This window comes from Calypte anna, chromosome 18 (assembly GCF_003957555.1).
Source record: "Calypte anna isolate BGI_N300 chromosome 18, bCalAnn1_v1.p, whole genome shotgun sequence".
Lineage (NCBI taxonomy): Eukaryota > Metazoa > Chordata > Aves > Apodiformes > Trochilidae > Calypte > Calypte anna.
In genome coordinates, this window is record NC_044263.1 from 3,066,668 (window position 1) to 3,085,473 (window position 18,806).

General features: G+C 46.9%; 1 protein-coding gene across 1 annotated transcript; it reads left to right on the forward strand.

Annotated features, from left to right (window-relative positions):
- Positions 1–2,952: 2,952 nt before the first annotated feature.
- Positions 2,953–6,197, forward strand: CACNG5 (calcium voltage-gated channel auxiliary subunit gamma 5). Its single transcript, XM_008494532.2, has 5 exons — positions 2,953–3,154; positions 3,933–4,019; positions 4,664–4,804; positions 5,420–5,565; positions 5,940–6,197. Exons 1-5 carry the CDS (start codon positions 2,959–2,961, stop codon positions 6,195–6,197), a joined length of 828 nt encoding a protein of 275 aa, XP_008492754.1. The 5' UTR covers positions 2,953–2,958.
- The last annotated feature ends 12,609 nt before the right edge of the window (positions 6,198–18,806 follow it).

Here is an 18,806-nt window from a genome sequence, read left to right on the forward strand (position 1 = left end):
GATACTCCCCACTTTGATTGGTTTTGTCTCCTTATTAATGAAAAATGTGCAGGGAGGATGTTTGTTGATGCTCTACGAGCCAAGAATAGATTCCAGTTCCTTTTACCATTTGGCACCCAAATGCCAAGAGAGATGAGACATTCTGTAGTAAATGCTGTTCATTTGGATGCAGAAATAAGAAAATATGGCTCTGAGGGAGGGAGGGAGGGAGGGAGGGAGGGAGAAGAAAGGATGAGCCAGAAGATCTGTGGTGGGGTGATTCTATTGCTGAATCCAATGACATCCATGAAAAGGTGGGAAATGGCACATTGCCATCCAGTAAGGTGGTGTCCTGGTGTCCTTTTTGTGCTGGTCTCTGCCCTTGACATTAAGGTTGTCCTCAGGCTATCAAGGTGTAGGGCTGCCTCTGCAGAATGAGCTTCTCTGCTCCATAACCACCAGTTCTGCAGCTTCTGCACCTGAGCATCTCCTCTGCATCTCCTGAAGCTCCTGAAGTGTCCCTCCTGAGAACACATCTTTCTTTTCTTGAGCTGAGGGGAACCTTAAATAAGAACATTACAAACGAGGCTTGATAGCAAAGGCAAAGGTGGAAAGCTTGTGGCAGCTTGAGCTGGAGCCTTGGCTGGGGCTGTCAGTCAGTGACAGCAATCTCCTTCCTGGAGGTAGGGAGGTACCTTCTGGGAAACAGCTCAGTGTGAACGTGGGAAGAGCCAAATCCTGAGTTTCAGATGGCAGAGAATTGTCAAAGCTGCTGTAGCACTTGAGGGTGCATGTACATCTGCTTCCTACCAAGCTGTACTCAGCTTCTCTGGACTCAGGGTAGGATGCTATAATAAAAGTCTCTCTACCTTTCTTGCACTCAAGAATTTGCAACCCTTCCAGCAGCATTCCCTGCTTTTCTGTTAAACCTGCTGGAGTTGAATCCAGGCCTTGGGCATTGCATCTCTTTGGTAATGCAGTTTTTTTGGACTCCACAGTAGCTACAAGTTTCCTTCACAACAGTCTTGTAAGAAGCATGCTGCAAGATCAGCCCAGGACGTGGCTGCTGGGGAGCTTGGTGCTGCCTCTGTGTGCTTGGGATGTGTGGGAATGGGCTCTGGAAAAGCACAGAGCTTCCCAAGAGCACCAGGCTCACAGGGACAGGAAAAACCCATCAGCATCTCTTGTGAATCATGAGGGAGCTATAGCAGAATGTTATCTTTGGAGGCTTTCAAGTGTAAAAGTACAAGCTGTGAGGACTTTTGGCATCTCTGAGAGTCACTGCAAGCAAGTATTAGAGATTTGCATCAGAGCTGGAAAAAAAAAAAAAAAAAAAGCAGCCCTGCTCAGGTTCACTCACCAGCCAGGTGTATCCAAGCAGTCAGCATCACCTCCTGGTCCAGGCAGAAGCCACATTGCCTGATCTAATCACTAAATCACTAAATCCAACCACCTTTACTGAAGTGATAACAGCACTCAGACATCTCTTCCAAAGGTCCCCTCCATCAGCAGTGACAGTGACAGCACCCATGGGCTGAATGCAGGCAGGATGGGGAAGAAGCTGGCACTCAGGGAGATGTGCAGCACACGTGTCCCAGCTCCATCCTTATTTTGGAAAGAGGTGTTTCAAAGGAAATGGGTGTTTAGGAGGATTCTGCCCATGGGGAACTCCTGCTCTGCCCCAGCCCTCTCCTGGTTTTGTCCCTTGAACCCTCACATAGGATGAACAAACCCTGAGCAGTTTTTATGGCAGCCCAAGGATGTGTCCCACTGCTGCTATGGTTAAACTGGGTAGCTTTGGTTGTCTAGCTGGATTTATATATTTGTTTCCTTGTTGTTTGTGGTGCTGAACAACAGCAAAAGGGGCCTTGGAAAATATACATGACACAGCATTTATCTGTGACTCACATTGTGTTTATAAAAGCAGTCAATAGCTCTATCTGCCTCATTCCCACTCCCCAGAAGACCATCTCCTGCGTGTCTGTTCCTTCTTCCTTTTACTCCTCTCATCTTTCATTTCAGTGGCTCCCTCTCCCCCGTTCCCCATATTAATTCCACTTTTCCTCTGCTGCACCAGGAGCTTTGGTTTCTGCTGACATTTTATCCGTCTGCAGGGCAGGCTGCTGCACTGCTACACTCCATAAATTAGCAAATATATATATAAAAAAATAAAATAAAAAAAGGATATTCCATCCCTAAGTGATATGGAGGATGAGGGAAGTTTTTTCACCTCCTTTTCTAATATTTTCCCAGGGCTTGACAGCAGCTCCCTGGCCCTGCTGAAGCACAAGCTGGGTTAGGACCAGTTCAGTCTCTACATTCAGCTGACACCGGTGCTGGTGGCTCCAATCCAGTGAGAACAATAAAAAGCAAAAAAACAAAGGCAAGTTATTGCATCACACTGCGTTGGGGGGTTTGGTTATAACCCTCAGTCTGATAGGACAAGAGGAAACAGCCTCAAGTTGTGCCAGGGGAGGTTTAGATTGGATATTAGAAGAAGCTTCTTCCCTGAAAGGGTTGTCAGACACTGGAAGGGGCTGTCCAGGGGGGGTGATGGAGTCACCATCCCCGGAGGGATTCCAAAAGTCCAATAATCCATTGTAGATGTGGCACTTGAGGACATGCTCCAGTGGGTTTGGGGCATGGTGGTTTTTCCTGGGCTGATGGTTGGACTTGGTGGTCTCAAAGGTCTTTTCCAGTTGTGGTGGTGCTGAGGGCCATGGTTTAGCATCAGGCTTGATAGAACCAGCTTAATGTTTGGAATCAGTGACCTCAAAGGTCCTGTCCAACCCAAACCCAACTCCATGACCCATCAGCTCCCGCCACAATCGCTTTCCCTTTCCCCTCAACCTAAATTAGCAACGAAGGCAAATTTTCCCCTGAGCTTTGAAGTCCCCCACCCAAAAGGAGTGGGCAGCTGGGTGGTGACAGCCATGTCCCCTCTCCCAGCAGCCTCCCTGGCCCCCGGTGTCCCCGGGGATGAGCACCTGTGGCAGGAAGGCGCTGACCCTGCTCAGCAGCATCTTCACCGTCTGCGGCCTCGGCCTCCTGGGCATCTCTGTCAGCACTGATTATTGGCTCTACCTGGAGGAGGGCATCATCCAGCCCCAAAACCAAACGGTGGAAATCAAGCTCTCTCTGCACTCTGGGCTCTGGAGGGTCTGCTTTCTGACAGGTATGGCCTCCCTCCCCAAAACATCCCCCTCCCCTGGCCATCAGACCTGCTGCTCATTAGCATCACACTGGGGGAAAGGGCTGGGGAAAAGTTGGATTTTTAGAGGCTGGGGAAAAGTAGGATTTTTAGAGGCTGTGCCCAGCTTTGCTTCCAAACTGAGGCACAGCCTAATTCCTGCCATCACCTCCCACCCAGCTTGCATGGCCAGATGGATGAATGTGCCTTTGCACACAGATTTTAGGAGAGTTTGCTGCTGCTGGGCCAGACCTCACTGTCCCCCATGCTGCTCCATCCCAGTGCCTTGGGCAGCAGCTCAAAACTTTGCTTTTTGTCCCTGTCACATTCAGATCCAGGTCAGCTGAACCGTTCCCTCCATCCATGCCAAGTTGGAGGAAGCCATTTGGCTGCAGGGATGGAGTTGAACAAAACCCAAAGGAATGGGAATCTCAAAGTGACCCATCTGCAATGTCACCAAGTTTGAACCACTGCTTGGAAAAAATCTGGGAAGTGAAGAGCTCCAACACTTCCTCTGGAATCACCTTAAATCCTCTAGCTTCAGGTGGTTTTGTGTCCAAAGGAATCCTTGTGCTCAAGGCAGATGGTAGCTGAGAGATGTCTTCAGCCCCAAACACTGATACCTGAGATGGGAGCAGCACTAAAAAGCAAAATTTTTTTTTTTTTTGCATGCACAGAAATTAATTTTCAAGCCACTCTCCTCTCCACCAAAAATTCAGAGGCAAACCCAGCACAGTTGTGAATTGGTCTCTGTTTGCTGCAGGGGAAGAACGTGGCCGGTGCTTCACCATCGAATATGTGATGCCCATGAACATCCAGCTGACATCTGAATCCACAGTCAACGTCCTCAGTAAGTTGTTCAATGGGGTTTTACAACCTGCAAGGCACCAGAGGGTTCTTAGGGATCCCCCAAGAAATCCTCTTTGAGGCCTTGCTGAAGGAGCTCCTGGTTCCCTGACAGTGCTGCCACCCAAGGGTGCAATGAGGTTTTTTGCTACCTGAGCCACCCAAGGTGCTCCTCAGCTTTTGGACACATCCCTTCTGGTGGCAGGATGCTCACAGAGGCTCTAAGCCATAAATTTTTCTCTCACTGGCTATTCAGGGCAGATGTTTGGCTTTCTAAGTCTCCTCTTTATAGTTTGCAGGTGTATTTAGTCCCTTGCAGTCAATTTTACACATTACATAGGGGGATGAGTTAGGGGTGGAGTATCAAAGCTCTCATGATGAGTTCTGCAGTTATTTTTTATTTAATCAATAGAATGTTCATCAAATACAGGAAAAAAATGCAGGTTCCTATGTTTAGCTGTTGGTTGGGGTTTTTTTTCCCACCTAGCATTTCACATAGAAACTCTTGAAAAACTCAACATTAACAGAGGTTTCCATAGCCAGGCAGAGTCACCTCATCACTCAGCTCATCAGAAGAGCTGATGAGCTTCCTAGTGCTGTATGTGGAGGACTGACCTGTTCTTGCTTTCCTCTGCTCCTTTCCCTTAGAAATGATCCGTTCTGCCACCCCCTTCCCTCTGGTCAGCCTCTTCTTCATGTTCATTGGCTTCATCCTGAGCAACATCGGCCACATCCGGCCTCACAGGACCATCCTTGCCTTTGTCTCAGGGATATTCTTCATCCTGTCAGGTGAGTTTTGCCAGGCAGCTTTTCTCCTGGGAATTCTGCTGTGTTGCTGTTGGAGATGCTGGTGCTCTCCTAACCCACTGTGGTGGTGGCTCCTGGTTGGAGTTATCACCAATGTGGGGCTCCCAGCTCAGCCCTGCAGCCTGCTCAGGATTTGCAGAATGGAAAAATCACCCAGCACAAGATTTTTTTTTTGTTATTTATTTTTTTTTGTGGCAGTGGTGAGGAGGCACCCAGCCTCCCCATGCTTGGGGAGAGGACACATGGACCTCTCATGACATATGGGTCATAGAAGAGATCTGAAACACAAACTGCTCAGCCAGAATGGTTCCACATGAGGGAAGGAAATGTTTTCTTCCTGCTGGAGTGGCAGAGTTAAAGAAATAGCTGTGACAGCAGAGCTTTGAAGACAGCTCCTGCCCCTCACACACAGCCTTGTTTGGGCAGGTAATGGTTGGGCTGAAATGAGAGCCCCAGGTGAGCTCAGCAGGGAAGCAGCCTCTTTCTCCAACTATTCCAAGCACAATTCCATCATTCCACACTTTCACCCACAAGTCAGGCCTTAAAGGAAGAGCTCTTCCTCTTCTTCCCCCATCTTTCTCTCTGGTTTCTCCCCAGGTCTGTCTCTGGTGGTGGGGCTGGTCCTCTACATATCCAGCATTAACGATGAGATGCTGAACAGGACCAAGGACTCAGAAACATTCTTCAATTACAAATATGGCTGGTCCTTTGCCTTCTCTGCCATCTCATTCCTTCTCACAGAGGTACCTGGGAGCTCTCACATCCCTGTCATGAACTCATCCTGCTTTTGGGTGGGGGGCAATGAGGCCGTGAGCAAGAAGAGGACTCAGATGGGGTCTAAGGGTAAGCTATGAGGGCAGAGGGATAATACAGAGCAGGGTGAGAGACATTTCCAGTGGGGACAGACCCAGACTGGGAGTTTGATGCTGCCAAGCATGAAGCAGAGATCTTCCATCCCGTTATTTACCACAGGGACCACGGCGGGGGGGTGGGAGGGAAACAGCTGCCCTGAGAAACCCTTGTTCAGCGTCAGCAGAGCAAAGCAAAAGGGTTTGGTGGTGATGGAAGGGTCAGCCCTGAGCAGGGTGAGGTCAGGCCATGTCTCTCTCCCTTTCAGAGTGCCGGGGTGATGTCTGTTTACCTCTTCATGAAGCGCTACACGGCCGAGGATCTCTACAGACCCCACCCCGGCTTCTACCGCCCCCGACTCAGCAACTGCTCCGACTTTTCGGGGCAATTCCTGCACCCAGATGCCTGGGCACGGGGTCGGAGCCCCTCAGATATCTCCAGTGAAGCCTCTCTGCAGATGAACACCAGCTACCCAGCTCTGCTCAAGTGCCCCGACTACGACCAAATGTCCTCCTCCCCGTGCTGAGCCCCACCACCCATCACTCCTGCCCCAGCACCTGACTCCATTTGTCTATTATTATTATTATTATTATTATTATTATTATTATTATTATTATTATTTTCACTCTTTCAGAGCAATTCTCTATTTATAGGAGTGTAAATTTAATTAGGGAGATTGGTTGCCCAACCACAGTGTAACCAAGAGAATTGGGATCGTTTCCTTTCTTTGGTTTGGTTTAGGTTGTGTTACTCTATTCTGAACTAAAACTCTCTCCAAAGTCCTCTTCTTTCAGCTCATCCTGCTGAGCAAACAGTTCTGCCTGTTTGGGGGAGAAATCCAGGATTGGAAGCAAGAGTGGAAAAAAGAGGATGGGCGTGCTGAGCCCCACCACCCATCACTCCTGCCCCAGCACCTGACTCCATTTGTCTATTATTATTATTATTATTATTATTATTTTCACTCTTTCAGAACAATTCTCTATTTATAGGAGTGTAAATTTAATTAGGGAGACTGGTTGCCCAACCACAGTGTAACCAAGAGAATTGGGATCGTTTCCTTTCTTTGGTTTGGTTTGGGTTGTGTTATTCTATTCTGAACTAAAACTCTCTCCAAAGTCCTCTTCTTTCAGCTCATCCTGCTGAGCAAACAGTTCTGGCTGGGGGAGAAATCCAGGATTGGAATCAAGAGCAGAAAAAAGAGGATAGAGTTGGGGGCAAGACAAAAAGACAAAAAAGGTGTCATTTTTTATTTAGGTATTCTGCAAAAGTTTGTGCTTTTGGCTGTGTCATTTAAGTACAGAGTAACTGGCCCAAGTGCCAACAGGCATCAAAGATTTGTGTATATTTCCAAGAAATAGCCATAGTTAGAAGAACACAACTTTTGTTTGGGTTCAGTATTTACTGATGGATATCAATCCTTGCTGGATATCACTTGGCACCAGGCTGGGATGGGAAATAGCCATCTTTCTCCACTGTACCTCAGCAGGCTTAGACACCAGCAGGTGTTTTTTTCACCATGGCCACTTGCAAACTGTTGCTTCCATATCCCACATGAAGCACTGGGGGGTCTGGGCTGTTGGGTGGCTCAGCACCCACGTTTCCTCCAGCACCCCCCAGACTGGAGGTCTGAAGAGGGACTGGGGGAGAATTCCAGTGCAACAACAAGTGGAAAACTACCTAAAGCCTTCCTATAAGAAATACCAGGTGTAGGATTTAGGAGAAGTCGTGGCCAGAAGTGCAGGTAACTTTGGTCAGAGATCCCAAAGGGAATGTCAGGGAATGTGGCTGAAATTCATGGCACTTGTCCAAAGTAGTTGGTTTATATTTCATTTTGGCAAGAAAAGGGTATTTTAGCTGCTTTTGTGTGTGGATAAACCTTATGTTGAGGTTTTAAGTTTTAAAATTTCATAGGGTGTTTTGGCATTTATGGCCTTAGGTGCTGGGGTGAGAGCATCACTGATGGGAATGAAGGGCAGGGAAGGGAAAGGCTCTGCCCCTCCTGTGCCAGCTGTCACCTTGTCACCTCACAGGAGAAAAAGCCTTCTCCAGACTTTATTCCTGTTCTTGTTATTTGAAACCTTTCCAAAAATTCCCTTTCTGCAAGACAAAACCCTCCAGGGATTCTTGACCTATATATGAGCTTGGTTTGTCTTATTGTAATTAAAACAAATAGACCATACAGACTTTTAACCTCATTTGCAGTGTACTCTGTAATGACTGTTGCTCCTCTTTGCTAGTATTTATTTTGTACTATTTATTATTCACTATTTACTATTTATTATTTATAAACTACTCCAAGGGAAGGTCCAGGTCCTGGCACAGCACCATGATTTGCATTGACTCTGGCACCTGGCCCATGGGACCTCACTGCAGGTGTGTGTCCAACCAGCTCTTGAACAGGATTATTTCCTCTCCAGTTCCTTCAGCTATTCCTAGTGTATATCTAGTGACTCCTAATTTGCTAGGTTTTAAAACTAGGGCATCTTTTTCTAGGCATACTTGTATTTACCCTTAGTTTACCCTGTTATCTCCAGGTAGATGAAAGCTCCTCTCTGCCAGCACCTCCCCTCCCACCCCAGGACATCCTCTCCTCATTGCCCCTTTCCCCCACATCATTTTCATGGTCCCAGGTGTGATGGGGTCTGGGTGGGAACAGGCTCCATTTACCCAATAGTTAGGAGGGTCCTGATTGAATCAGGAGGTATGGATGCAAGGGGTTCATTAGAGCCCAATCTTGAACAGTAATTAAGTAGCCAGGAATAAAGAGGCTGTGCTGGGTCAGAGTTTTTTCTGTTGCTGCTGGAGTAGTTTGTGGCTCCAGAGCTTTTGTTTTGCACAGTGGAAAGAAAAATATCTCTATAAACCTATGGATAGTGATACTTGAAATGTTCTCCAGTGCTGCTGTCCTTGCACCCGTGTTGGCCGTGGACATGAGGACCCAACCAGGAAGGTTAAGGTGAGGAAAGAACCCCAGGCAATAACCTTCCCCCATCATCCCATCACTGAACTGGTTTGGCTGGTGCTGTGGTGAGGTGAGGTCTGGGCAGATGATCCTGGTCTTGTTTTTGCCCCAGAGGGTGCCATGGAACTGCTGCTTGGGTGGGCTGGGGAAGCCCCAGGTGAACCTTGCTCTTTCCTCCTCTGCACACAAGGCTGAAGACCTCTGCCCTTTCATCAGTTTTGAGTAGACAAGACCCCACGTTATTTGATTAGGGTGGGTTTCAGGCCTGGATCACTGAGGTGGGGTAAAGAGCTGACCCAGACACAGCAAAAGCAGTTTGAAGGCTCCAGCACCCATTGCTCTGCTCTCCCATCCTCATGTTGCATTATTAATACTCTATGTCAGGATTGTATATTTATTTTCCCAAATGTGAGCTGGCCCCATGTTCAAGGTGTGCTGTGAAATTAAAGAGTTTTATTCCTCCCTGCTGAGAGCTCTGCAGAAGCAGCCTGGCCATGGTGGGGATGTTGTGTGAACAGGCAAAACACTCACCCCAGTGAATTCTCCACTAATGAGAAGCAGCTGAGAGGTATTTGGTTTATTTTTCTTATTCCTTCCTTATGAGATTTATTGATTTACTTTCCATCTTTTTTTTTTTTTTTCTTCCACCATGAAAGATCATCTAACTAGGAAAATAATAAAAAACCAACAGCATTTTCCTTCCTCTCTTTTCTCAGTTTTAGGACCTTCTGGAGGGGGTGTGTCTCCTCCACCACATCAGCTCTGAAATATTCCTTTCTGCAAAAGAAAATATTTCTTTTTAACATGGCCTGGCCATGTTAAAGCTGTGACTCCTGGGGGTGTCCCCAGCACCCCAACTGCTCAGCAGGTGCCACCCCACATCCCTGCCACAGCCAGGGTGCTCCATTGGCCTTTCCTACATGCCCTGCAGGGTTTCTGTCTATCAGTATTGTGTAGATATCAAATCCCAACCTGTTCCCATGGATACAGTGGATTATGGAAAGGGAAGAGCTGCCTCTTTGCTTTGTCTTCATGTATGGTTTGATATTCCTTAGATTTTGTTTGGCTTGTGGTGACCTCAGTGGGCAGGGGATGAAGATACACATTACCCAGGGGATCTTTACCTGCAAACCAGGCCCCTGGATGTAATCCTTGGAAGGAAAGCAGAGGTTGCTCTGGACAATGTGACACTGCCCATCTCTTGGTCCTTCTAATGCCTACAAAATGTGTGATGAGCAAAATACCTGCCCAGGTGACACCTGTGGAAGGACCTTTAGCCAGTCAGTCACCCATCACTGGTGCTATGAGGACTTCACAGGAAAGAGGGATGGTGGAAGAGGAGATGGCACTGTCAGAGTTGCTGTCCTGTATCCTGGTGCCCATCCCTGCAGCACTTGGTGTGTGGCATCACTGTGCCACCTCCTTCACTACTACCCACTTCACTACTGCCCACTACTACTGTTTCCACACTACTTCATTTTTCAATCTCTGGCCAATTCAGTCTTCAGGATAGAGGGAAAAGCCTTTTTATGATTATAATCACAATTTGCACCACAGGAAAACAGGATTTCAACCAAAAGCTTTGGCCCCATTTGCTTGTGTTGCAGCCTCCCATCCCAAGGGCTGGGTTTGAGGAACAGAGTGGCTCTACCTGGATGTTCTCAAGCCCTGAGCAGTCTGTACCATGATGTTCTTAATCAAACCACCCCAAAGATCCCTTCACCCCTCTTGCAAGAGAAAGGAGAAAGATTCCCAGATAAACTGTGATTAATCTGCCTTGAACATGAGCAATGCCAGCACTGGAGGTTATTCCCCAGTAAGCCATCATTTTTGTCACCAGCTGCCCAGGAATCCTCTGGCTGTGATGAAACACAGCTGCTTTTAAATGCTGGAGCAGTGTGAATTCCTTTTTCAAAGAGGAAAAAAACCCACGTGTGAGTGGGATGCAGAGAAGGCAGGGGATGACTTGGGCCCCTTTGGATTTGCAGCTGCTGGGGCAGCTGGAAGGAGCAGGATGGGCTCTGGTCAAACTGCATTTTTTGGAGCAAAGTCTCTGGTACCTGAATTAGTCCCTGTTGCCATCAAGCACCTGTAAATCTGCATGGAGACAAATCTCCAGCTCTCTGTGGCTGATCAATAAAGTGTGGGCTCCATCTGGAGCAGTGTAGGAGCCAAACAAAACCCAGGAAAAGTGTTTTGCTGAACCAGAGCTGTCCCCCTGGACTTGTTTAAAAGCACCTGGTTGTGAGGTTCTGTTATGGAGGGACTGGAAGGCAGAAAAGGAATGGGAAAAAGACCTGACAGTGAATTTCTCACTTTCCCACAGTGATAACATCTTCAACCAGGTGCCTGGTCATGAAAATAGAACCCTGAGGTTCTCACACCTGCCTGGCATCTTGACAGGCACCAGCTTCCCCCTGCAACTTCAGGGGAAAAATCCGCCAGGAAAGCTGAAATGTGTTACCTAATTAATAGCAGCTGATTGGAATTAGCACCAAAATGTCCCTCAGCTTCTCTGGAGGTGAGCCTGGTGACTTCACCTCCTTGGGGCAGTTGAGAAGTCAAAGGACACTGTCAGGGTCAGGGATAGGAGCAAGGAGCAGCCCTGCCTTGTCTGGGCACACTGACATGGCAGTGCAGGTCAGACCTTGCTTGGTTTTTTATATTTAATAAGTAAATCAATTAAGTATTGAATTCCCCATCACTGAGTGCTGGGGTAATGCTGCTTTGATTTTTCTCCCAGCTCTGCTCAGCAAAGGCTGCTGCAAACAAGGGGATAAGTGGGGCATCCCATAACATTTGTGGGGTTGTGTCCTGCCCAACCAACACCTTACAAAATAGAGCTTTTAAAGCTGCCTCACTTCATAGAATCATAGAATCATAGAATTGGCTGGGTTGGAAGGGACCTCAGAGATCATCAAGTCCAACCCTTGAACCACCGTTGCGGTTGCTAGACCATGGCACTGAGTGCCACATCCAGGCTCTTTTTAAGTATCTCCAGACACGGAGAATCCACTACTTCCCTGGGCAGCCCATTCCAATGCCTGATCACCCTCTCCGTAAAGAAATTCTTTCTAATCTCCAACCTAAACCTCCCCTGGCACAACTTGAGACCCTGCCCTCTTGTCTTGCTGAGAGTTGCCTGGGAAAAGAGCCCAACCCCCCCCTGGCTCCAACCTCCTTTCAGGGAGTTGGAGAGAGTGATGAGGTCTCCCCTGAGCCGCCTCTTCTTTAGGCTGAACACCCCCAGCTCCCTCAGCCTCTCCTCATAGGGTCTGTGCTCGAGTCCCTTCACTAGTCTGGTTGCCCTCCTTTGGATTTCAATGCTAGACAAGTTCAAATGTCTGAGTGAAACTCCTCTTTACCCTTGGAAAACAAATTGTGCACAGGAATTACAGGGTTTGGTTCTTGAGAGGACATCCCAGATCCCAGCTGTGCTGAGCAAACTTTGGAATGGCTGTGTTTGTCTGAGACAATAGGACTATATATTATTTACTCTTATTATTCATAATTTAGGTAAACAGAAGGTGTCAGTAGCAGGGCAGGACATGTATGTGTAGAATCCCTGCCAAATTATTTATTTCCATATAAATTATGTACTCTCAAAACTGCTCTACTGCTCTGAAGGTTAAAGGCTTCATCACAGGGATGTAGCAGCTCCCACCCATTCCCATCAGGATGGGATTATTTACAGGAAAACCAGCCTGGTAGTTGTGGGTCTCCTATTGATGTGCTTCAGCATCTCTGCCTGGCTCAGAACAATTGAAACAAATGAAATAAAACCACAAACTTTGGGTTGTTTTTTCTCTTTCTATATAAAAGTAGGTCATATCCCCAGCTCAGTTGTAGTTTATTCATGCAAATACATTTCTTTACAATTAAAAATGCATCAAAACCTACGTTCATGTCACCAGAGCTGAGCCCTAGGGCTGAATCCTGCTGCTGGCCAGGACCATCCCTCCCCATGGGCCTGGGGGTCCTGCAAGGTGAGGTGAGAGAAGTGAGAGTGCTCCAAGCTTTCCAGATTGAGTTCCAGCCAGGAATAATTATGGCTGATATTTTAAGATGTTGTTTAATAATGTTAAACTGCTAACAGCCTGAGATTATAACACTGCCACCTCCACACTCCTGGGGGCTTTTTCTTTTTTTTTTACCCCTCCTTTCTCCTCCATCAGCTCTGGTAGAGATGGATTTTTCCAAGCCTGAGTTACCAATTATTATTCTAAAAAGGCTCTGGAGCAAGCTGGGAATTGCTTTGCAAGGGGGCTGTTGTAGTACAGCAGCAAAGCTTCTGACATGTGCCTGGAGTGTGTGTGTGTGTTCCTGAGCAATATTGCCATTTATTTGGTCCAATAAAATACCTGGGGCCACATCAGAAGCAGAGAGCTTGCCCCACAGCATGCATGGGGCCATGGTATAACCCATCCCTGTGATAAACCACGGTGTGGCTGCCTCAGTTTCCCTACTTTATAAAACAGAAGCTGTGTTCTCGATTGGCAGCTTGGTACTCTGGGAAGTTTGGATGATAATTAGTGAGTACAACAGATAATTAGTGCCTTTTTCTGGAAGTTTCATGTGCTGCATGGTGGGGAGCACTGAGCTCCCCTTGGCAGGCTGAACCCTCTGCAATAGGGTTTGGAGCTGCCAAAAGAGGGATGTCAGGGGTGTCCTGGGGCCCTGCACCCCTCTAAAAATGAGGTGTTTGAAACAGAGACAGAAGGAAAAAATGAGCTGGAAAGAATGGGGCTTTCTAAACTTTTGGTTTTCTGGCTTTTCCTTTGTAATTGGAGGAAAAAATAACTGAGGGTTAGGTCCAGCTGGCTTTTGCTTGAGGAGATGATACACTGAAGGTCCTGAAGAGGGATGTGTGAGGAAGGTTTCACAGCCTTCCTCCTCTGCAGGCATCCGCGGGGCATTCATGGCAGAGGAAAAAACTTCTTTTCCCTCCCTTTGACCACCTCTGTCCTTGTTCCAGGTGGTGACATTCAGCTATTTCTTTTTCTTTTCTTTTTCTTTTTCCTTTGGCTGGTTATTTCTTGTTGCTGTGTTGGGGGTAGAATTGTCCCTTCCATGTCCAGCACTCTTTCCCAGCTGGCAGGGGATGTTGTCTTTGTTGCTCCATGCTGCATGAGAAGTAAGAATAAATGAGAAATAATGAGAAATGAGAGGTTGGGAAGATTAAAATTCAACTTAAAGTACTGTGAAAACAGATCTGTCAACCTGACCTATTTGCTTGAGGGTCTTTGGGTTTTATTTGGTTGGGTTTGTTTTGGGTTTTTTTTTTAAGGTGTCAGGAAAGATGCTGGAAAATAAATTAGGTTTCATTTAGCTCAAAGTAACAATTAAAACTTGGAATGCTCGAGACCTGTTTAGGCAAATTAATTAAAAGATTGGCACATAAATGAGGTGTGCTTTTGTCTTTCCCTGTCCTACTCAGGCTGGGAGACTTTCAGACTCTTTCATTGGAAGGTGAGGCTGTTAATCATATAATATTTCCATCAACCAAACCTATAAATGTCCTTTCTCACCTTCTGGTTGGTCTCTGAGCTGTGACACTGTGGATTTATCCCTGCTCCCTGCCCCACTCATGTGGAGAATTGGTGATACTCTGGGTGTTTTGGGGTTTTTTCCCTTTGCAAACTGCACCAGGACACCCGGGTCCCAAATGGCCAGAGGTGAGGGGGACAAGGGGAAGGACATCTCCCCCTAACAGGACCCACTGAGCCCTCTGCCACCTCCAGCCCTTGAATTTGGTCCCTGTAAAGGATGATAATTAACTAGCAGGTAGAGGAGGATCCCCAACCCTTCTTCCTTCAGACACAACGGGTCTTAAAAGACAGAAAAGCTGAAAACCGAAGGATTTTAAATGTAGTTTTCCGAAGGATTTAAAACGCAGCTTCACAAACACTCCCAACTTCTTGATGTTTTGATTCGAGTCCCAAACATCGCAGTGGGAAATCGTTTCCCCCCTGACCTGCTCATCCATGCTGAAAGGATGCGAGATGAAAAGATTTTGTAATTTTGCCCCATCCCAGGAGAAAAAAAAAAGGAGAAAAAGGGCCCGGGTCTCCCCTCCCTTCCCGGGGGTCCCTCCCCGCCCCGCAGCCGCTGGGTTCGCAGCTCCACCTCCTGCTGCCGTGGGGAACAGCAGCCCCGGAGCAGCGGGAGCATCCCGGGAGATCCTCTTGGCAGCTCCAGGGATCCAGGAAAGGCTCCTCAGGGACACTGAGCACCCCCTGGAGATTCCCAGCGACACAAGCTGTGGAAAAAAGACAGCTGAAAGTCCTGCTGGAGAGATAGGGGGCTGCTGGCCTCAAGCAGTAAAAGGAAAAGCAAAGGGCAGTCCTCAGCCAGGTGTGACTCCCATAAGGGCCAGGATTTTGCCAGAGCAAAAATATATAAAAATAAAATATAAAATTAAATATAAAATATAAAATAAAATGTAAAATATAAAATATAAAATAAAATAAAAAATAAAATATAAAGTATAACATATAACATATAATATAAAATATAAAATATAATAAACTAAGATAAAATAAAATTTTAAAATAAGATAAAATATAAAATATAAAATAAAGAAAATAGAAATTAAAATAAAATATAAAATAAAATATAAAATAAAATAAATAAAATAAAAAATAAAAATTAAATTAAAATAAATAAAATAACAAAATAAAATAACAAAATAAAATAGAAAAATAAAATATCATTAAATTAAATTAAATTCAACTGACAATTTTAAGAGTTCTTAGCAGAAAGGGGAAGTGCTGTGAATAGCAACACAATGTGAAAGGAGCTTAGGGCTGGGTGAAGGGCCTCTGAAGTGCCACTGGAGTAGGAGCATGACAGGGGAAATGCAGAACTCTTGAACAGACAAAGCCAAACCAGAGTGTGGGTTTGGAAAAAAAAAAATTAGAAAGAGCAGAAGAAGAGCAGAAAAAGAGGCAGAAAAGAGGAATCAGGAACTTTCTGGAGAAGAAAGGTAAAAGCATAGCAGCAAATATCCAGGTGAAACTTTCCCACCAGCCCAGTGCCTGGGGGGTCTCCCCAATCCCAGGATGTCTTCCCAACCTTTCTGCCCCACACTCCATGGAGAGCATCTTGGAGCTGAATAATAACAATAATAATAATAATAATAATCATTAATAATTGATTGTGTTCTGGTTTTTCTGCTCCTTGGTGGCTCTGAGCACAGGGAGCCCTGGTGCCACCCTGGCTGCAGGTGCCAGGTGCTGTCACAGGAGATTGCTGCTTTTAGGACATAAAAAAAAACAAGCTCTCACACTGCTGCCTGTGCCCAAACAAAGAGGATATTCAGTGTTTGCACTCTCAGATATGGGAAAAATGCCCCAAAGGAGAATGAACCTCCCACAGGGAGCATCCTGCCCTTCTCCGGGTCCATAGCTCCAGGACAGGAACTTGATCGTGTAATAATGGAGCAGGTTTTTTATTCTGGCAAAAGAGCTGTGTCAATAAACACCTCTTTGGTGGTGATTTCTGGCAGCTGGGCTTTGATTTGCATGACCTCTGCAAAGGCACCCCTGGGATACAGCTCCACAGAACACATGGATTTTTCACTGGGGACAGAATTGACCCTTTAGTAACTCCTGCCCTACTAAAAGCTCAGGCTCCAAGGCCAGGCAGCTGAGGGTGAGTTGTTCCTACTCAAACATGGACAGCCTGGTATAAGGGAATCAAGGGAAACAACCTAATTATGATACCTGACAAAAACTGGAGGGAAAATAGGACAGAAAATATCCCACATGGACAAGGGCAGTGGAATGTATCCAGAGGACCAGAGGAAGGAGCTCCAAAAATTCCTGATAAACCAAGGATGTGCCAAGACTCAGAATCCCCCTGAGTTTTCCTGTTACTTGGGAAAGGAGACAAATGAAAATGGGTTTTATTATTAAAAGAGCTTATCACAGGTAGCTGAAGAGCTCCTCAATATCTGCTTGCATTATTAAAGGGGATGAATCATTAAAAGCACCTGGAGATGCAGTCATGGGTATCAGAATAAATCAAACCCCAGGAAGGAGAAGCATCAGCTCAGAGGTTTGTTTGCAGCTCCCCTTAAGAGCAGTTTCCTGGTGAGCAGCCCCTTGCTCCAGGTCACTTGGTGCCTTTAATATTAATAAATTAACCCCCAGGTTCTTAGTGCTTAGCAGCACCCAGATGAGGGCTCTGGGAAAGCTGCTGTGTTTGGTACAGAATCCATGGGGTCTGGAGGAGCCCAGGGATGGGGTTGGGAAAAACACAGTGGGCTCCCTTTGGAATGGTGCTACAGGAAAAAAAAAAAATCAAAACAAACCAACCCCAACTCTCAGCAGTGAAGACACATTAGCATGACAGATGGCTTGCAGAAAAAGGGAAAAAAAAAACCAACAAACTGAGGTTTTGAGATGTGTGCTGACTGCACCATGGAAAGGAACCATTCCAATTAACATTTGTGCAGATTAATTGAGGAGCTCGGAGAGGAGCAACCCAATTTGCCTCCATTGTCGAGCAGCCCTTGTCCTTGATTATTTTTCTCTATTACCTCTTCAGTCACAAGTCTGGGGACAAGGAAAAGGCCACTTTTGTGCCTTCCTGTCCCTCTCTCTGCTCTCCCCATCCCCTTCCCAGGAGGAGCCATGCCTGGATCTCAGGCAGCATCCCAGCTTCCCTGGGCACCTCCTCTTCTCCCTGCCTGGTTCAGCAAGTCCAGCATGAAGCCAATATTGTGATTTATCAATGTGCCTGAAGGCAACTGAGTTTTTTAACCAAACAGCCATGTGCAGCTCTCATTTTGCATTGCTGTCAGGCAAAAAAACAGCCTGGGCTTTCCCTGGAAGGAAACTCCATCAAATGTAGATGGGAGGAGGATGCTAGGATGATGGCCCTGACATCCATCATTTATTTAGCTCCTTCTGTCCCTAAAAGAGCCCTGAAATGCGAGTGGGTTTTTTTTTCTTGCCACGTTTCTGCTGTGGCTGCACCCCAGCTCCCAGCACAGGATGGGCAGAAATCAGCCCCAGGACTGCAAAAACTCCTCTGCTGCTCCCTGCCCGAAGGAAAAGGGGGAAATTCTTCTTCCCTGGAAGTTATATCCAGTCAGGAACAGAAGGTGGCAGACGAGCTTGCTCTGAATGCCAGGCAGGAGCAGCTGGGATGGGACTCCCAAGTTTTCAAGCCTTTCCTTGCTGGGTGCCCTGTGGGTAAGCCCAGGGCTGCAGCTCCCAGGAGCTTCCAGGTTTCGGGGTGCTTGGCCCAGAGGCTGTCATGGCCCTGCTCACCAACCCTCCGAATTTCTAGGGGGTTAAAAATACATTTGCTATCTGTTTGCTTTCAGCGTTGAAGTTACAGGCACACCAAAGAACTGGGCAAACCAGGACACAGTGAAACCTTGCCATTTATGTCATTTTTCCCTGTTTTTCTCTTTTTTTTTTTTCTTTTTTCTTTTTTTTTAAGGTTCTCCTGCAGACACCACCTCATAGACATCTGAGCATGGAGTGATGGAGCTAATCCTGACAGGGCCCACAACACACAGATGAAGAAAAATGCCTTTTTATCCCTCCCTCCCTCCCTCCCTTCCTCCCTCCCTCCCTTCCTCCCTTCCTCCCTTCCTCCCTTCCTTCCTTCCTCCCTTCCTTCCTTCCTCCCTTCCTTCCTTCCTTCCTTCCTTCCTTCCTTCCTTCCTTCCTTCCTTCCTTTCCTTCCTTCCTTCCTTCCTTCCTTCCTTCCTTCCTTCCTTCCTTCCTTCCTTCCTTCCTTCCTTCCTTCCTTCCCTTCCCTTCCCTTCCCTTCCCTTCCCTTCCCTTCCCTTCCCTTCCCTTCCCTTCCCTTCCCTTCCCTTCCCTTCCCTTCCCTTCCCTTCCCTTCCCTTCCCTTCCCTTCCCTTCCCTTCCCTTCCCTTCCCTTCCCTTCCCTTCCCTTCCCTTCCCTTCCCTTCCCTTCCCTTCCCTTCCCTTCCCTTCCCTTCCCTTCTTTTCCTTCCTTCTTTTCCTTCTCTCCTTTCATTCTTTCTTTTTTTTTTTCCCCAGGGTTTGCTTCCAGCCTCCAGTGGAGTTTGGCCCCTTTAATTTGTGCTGAAGAGGTGGGAAGTGGAGGGGCTATAAAAGGTCAACAGGACAGGTTCCTGGGCAGGGTTTCAGGTGGTCAGGTCCTGTTTGGGTGGAGGAGCAGCTGCTC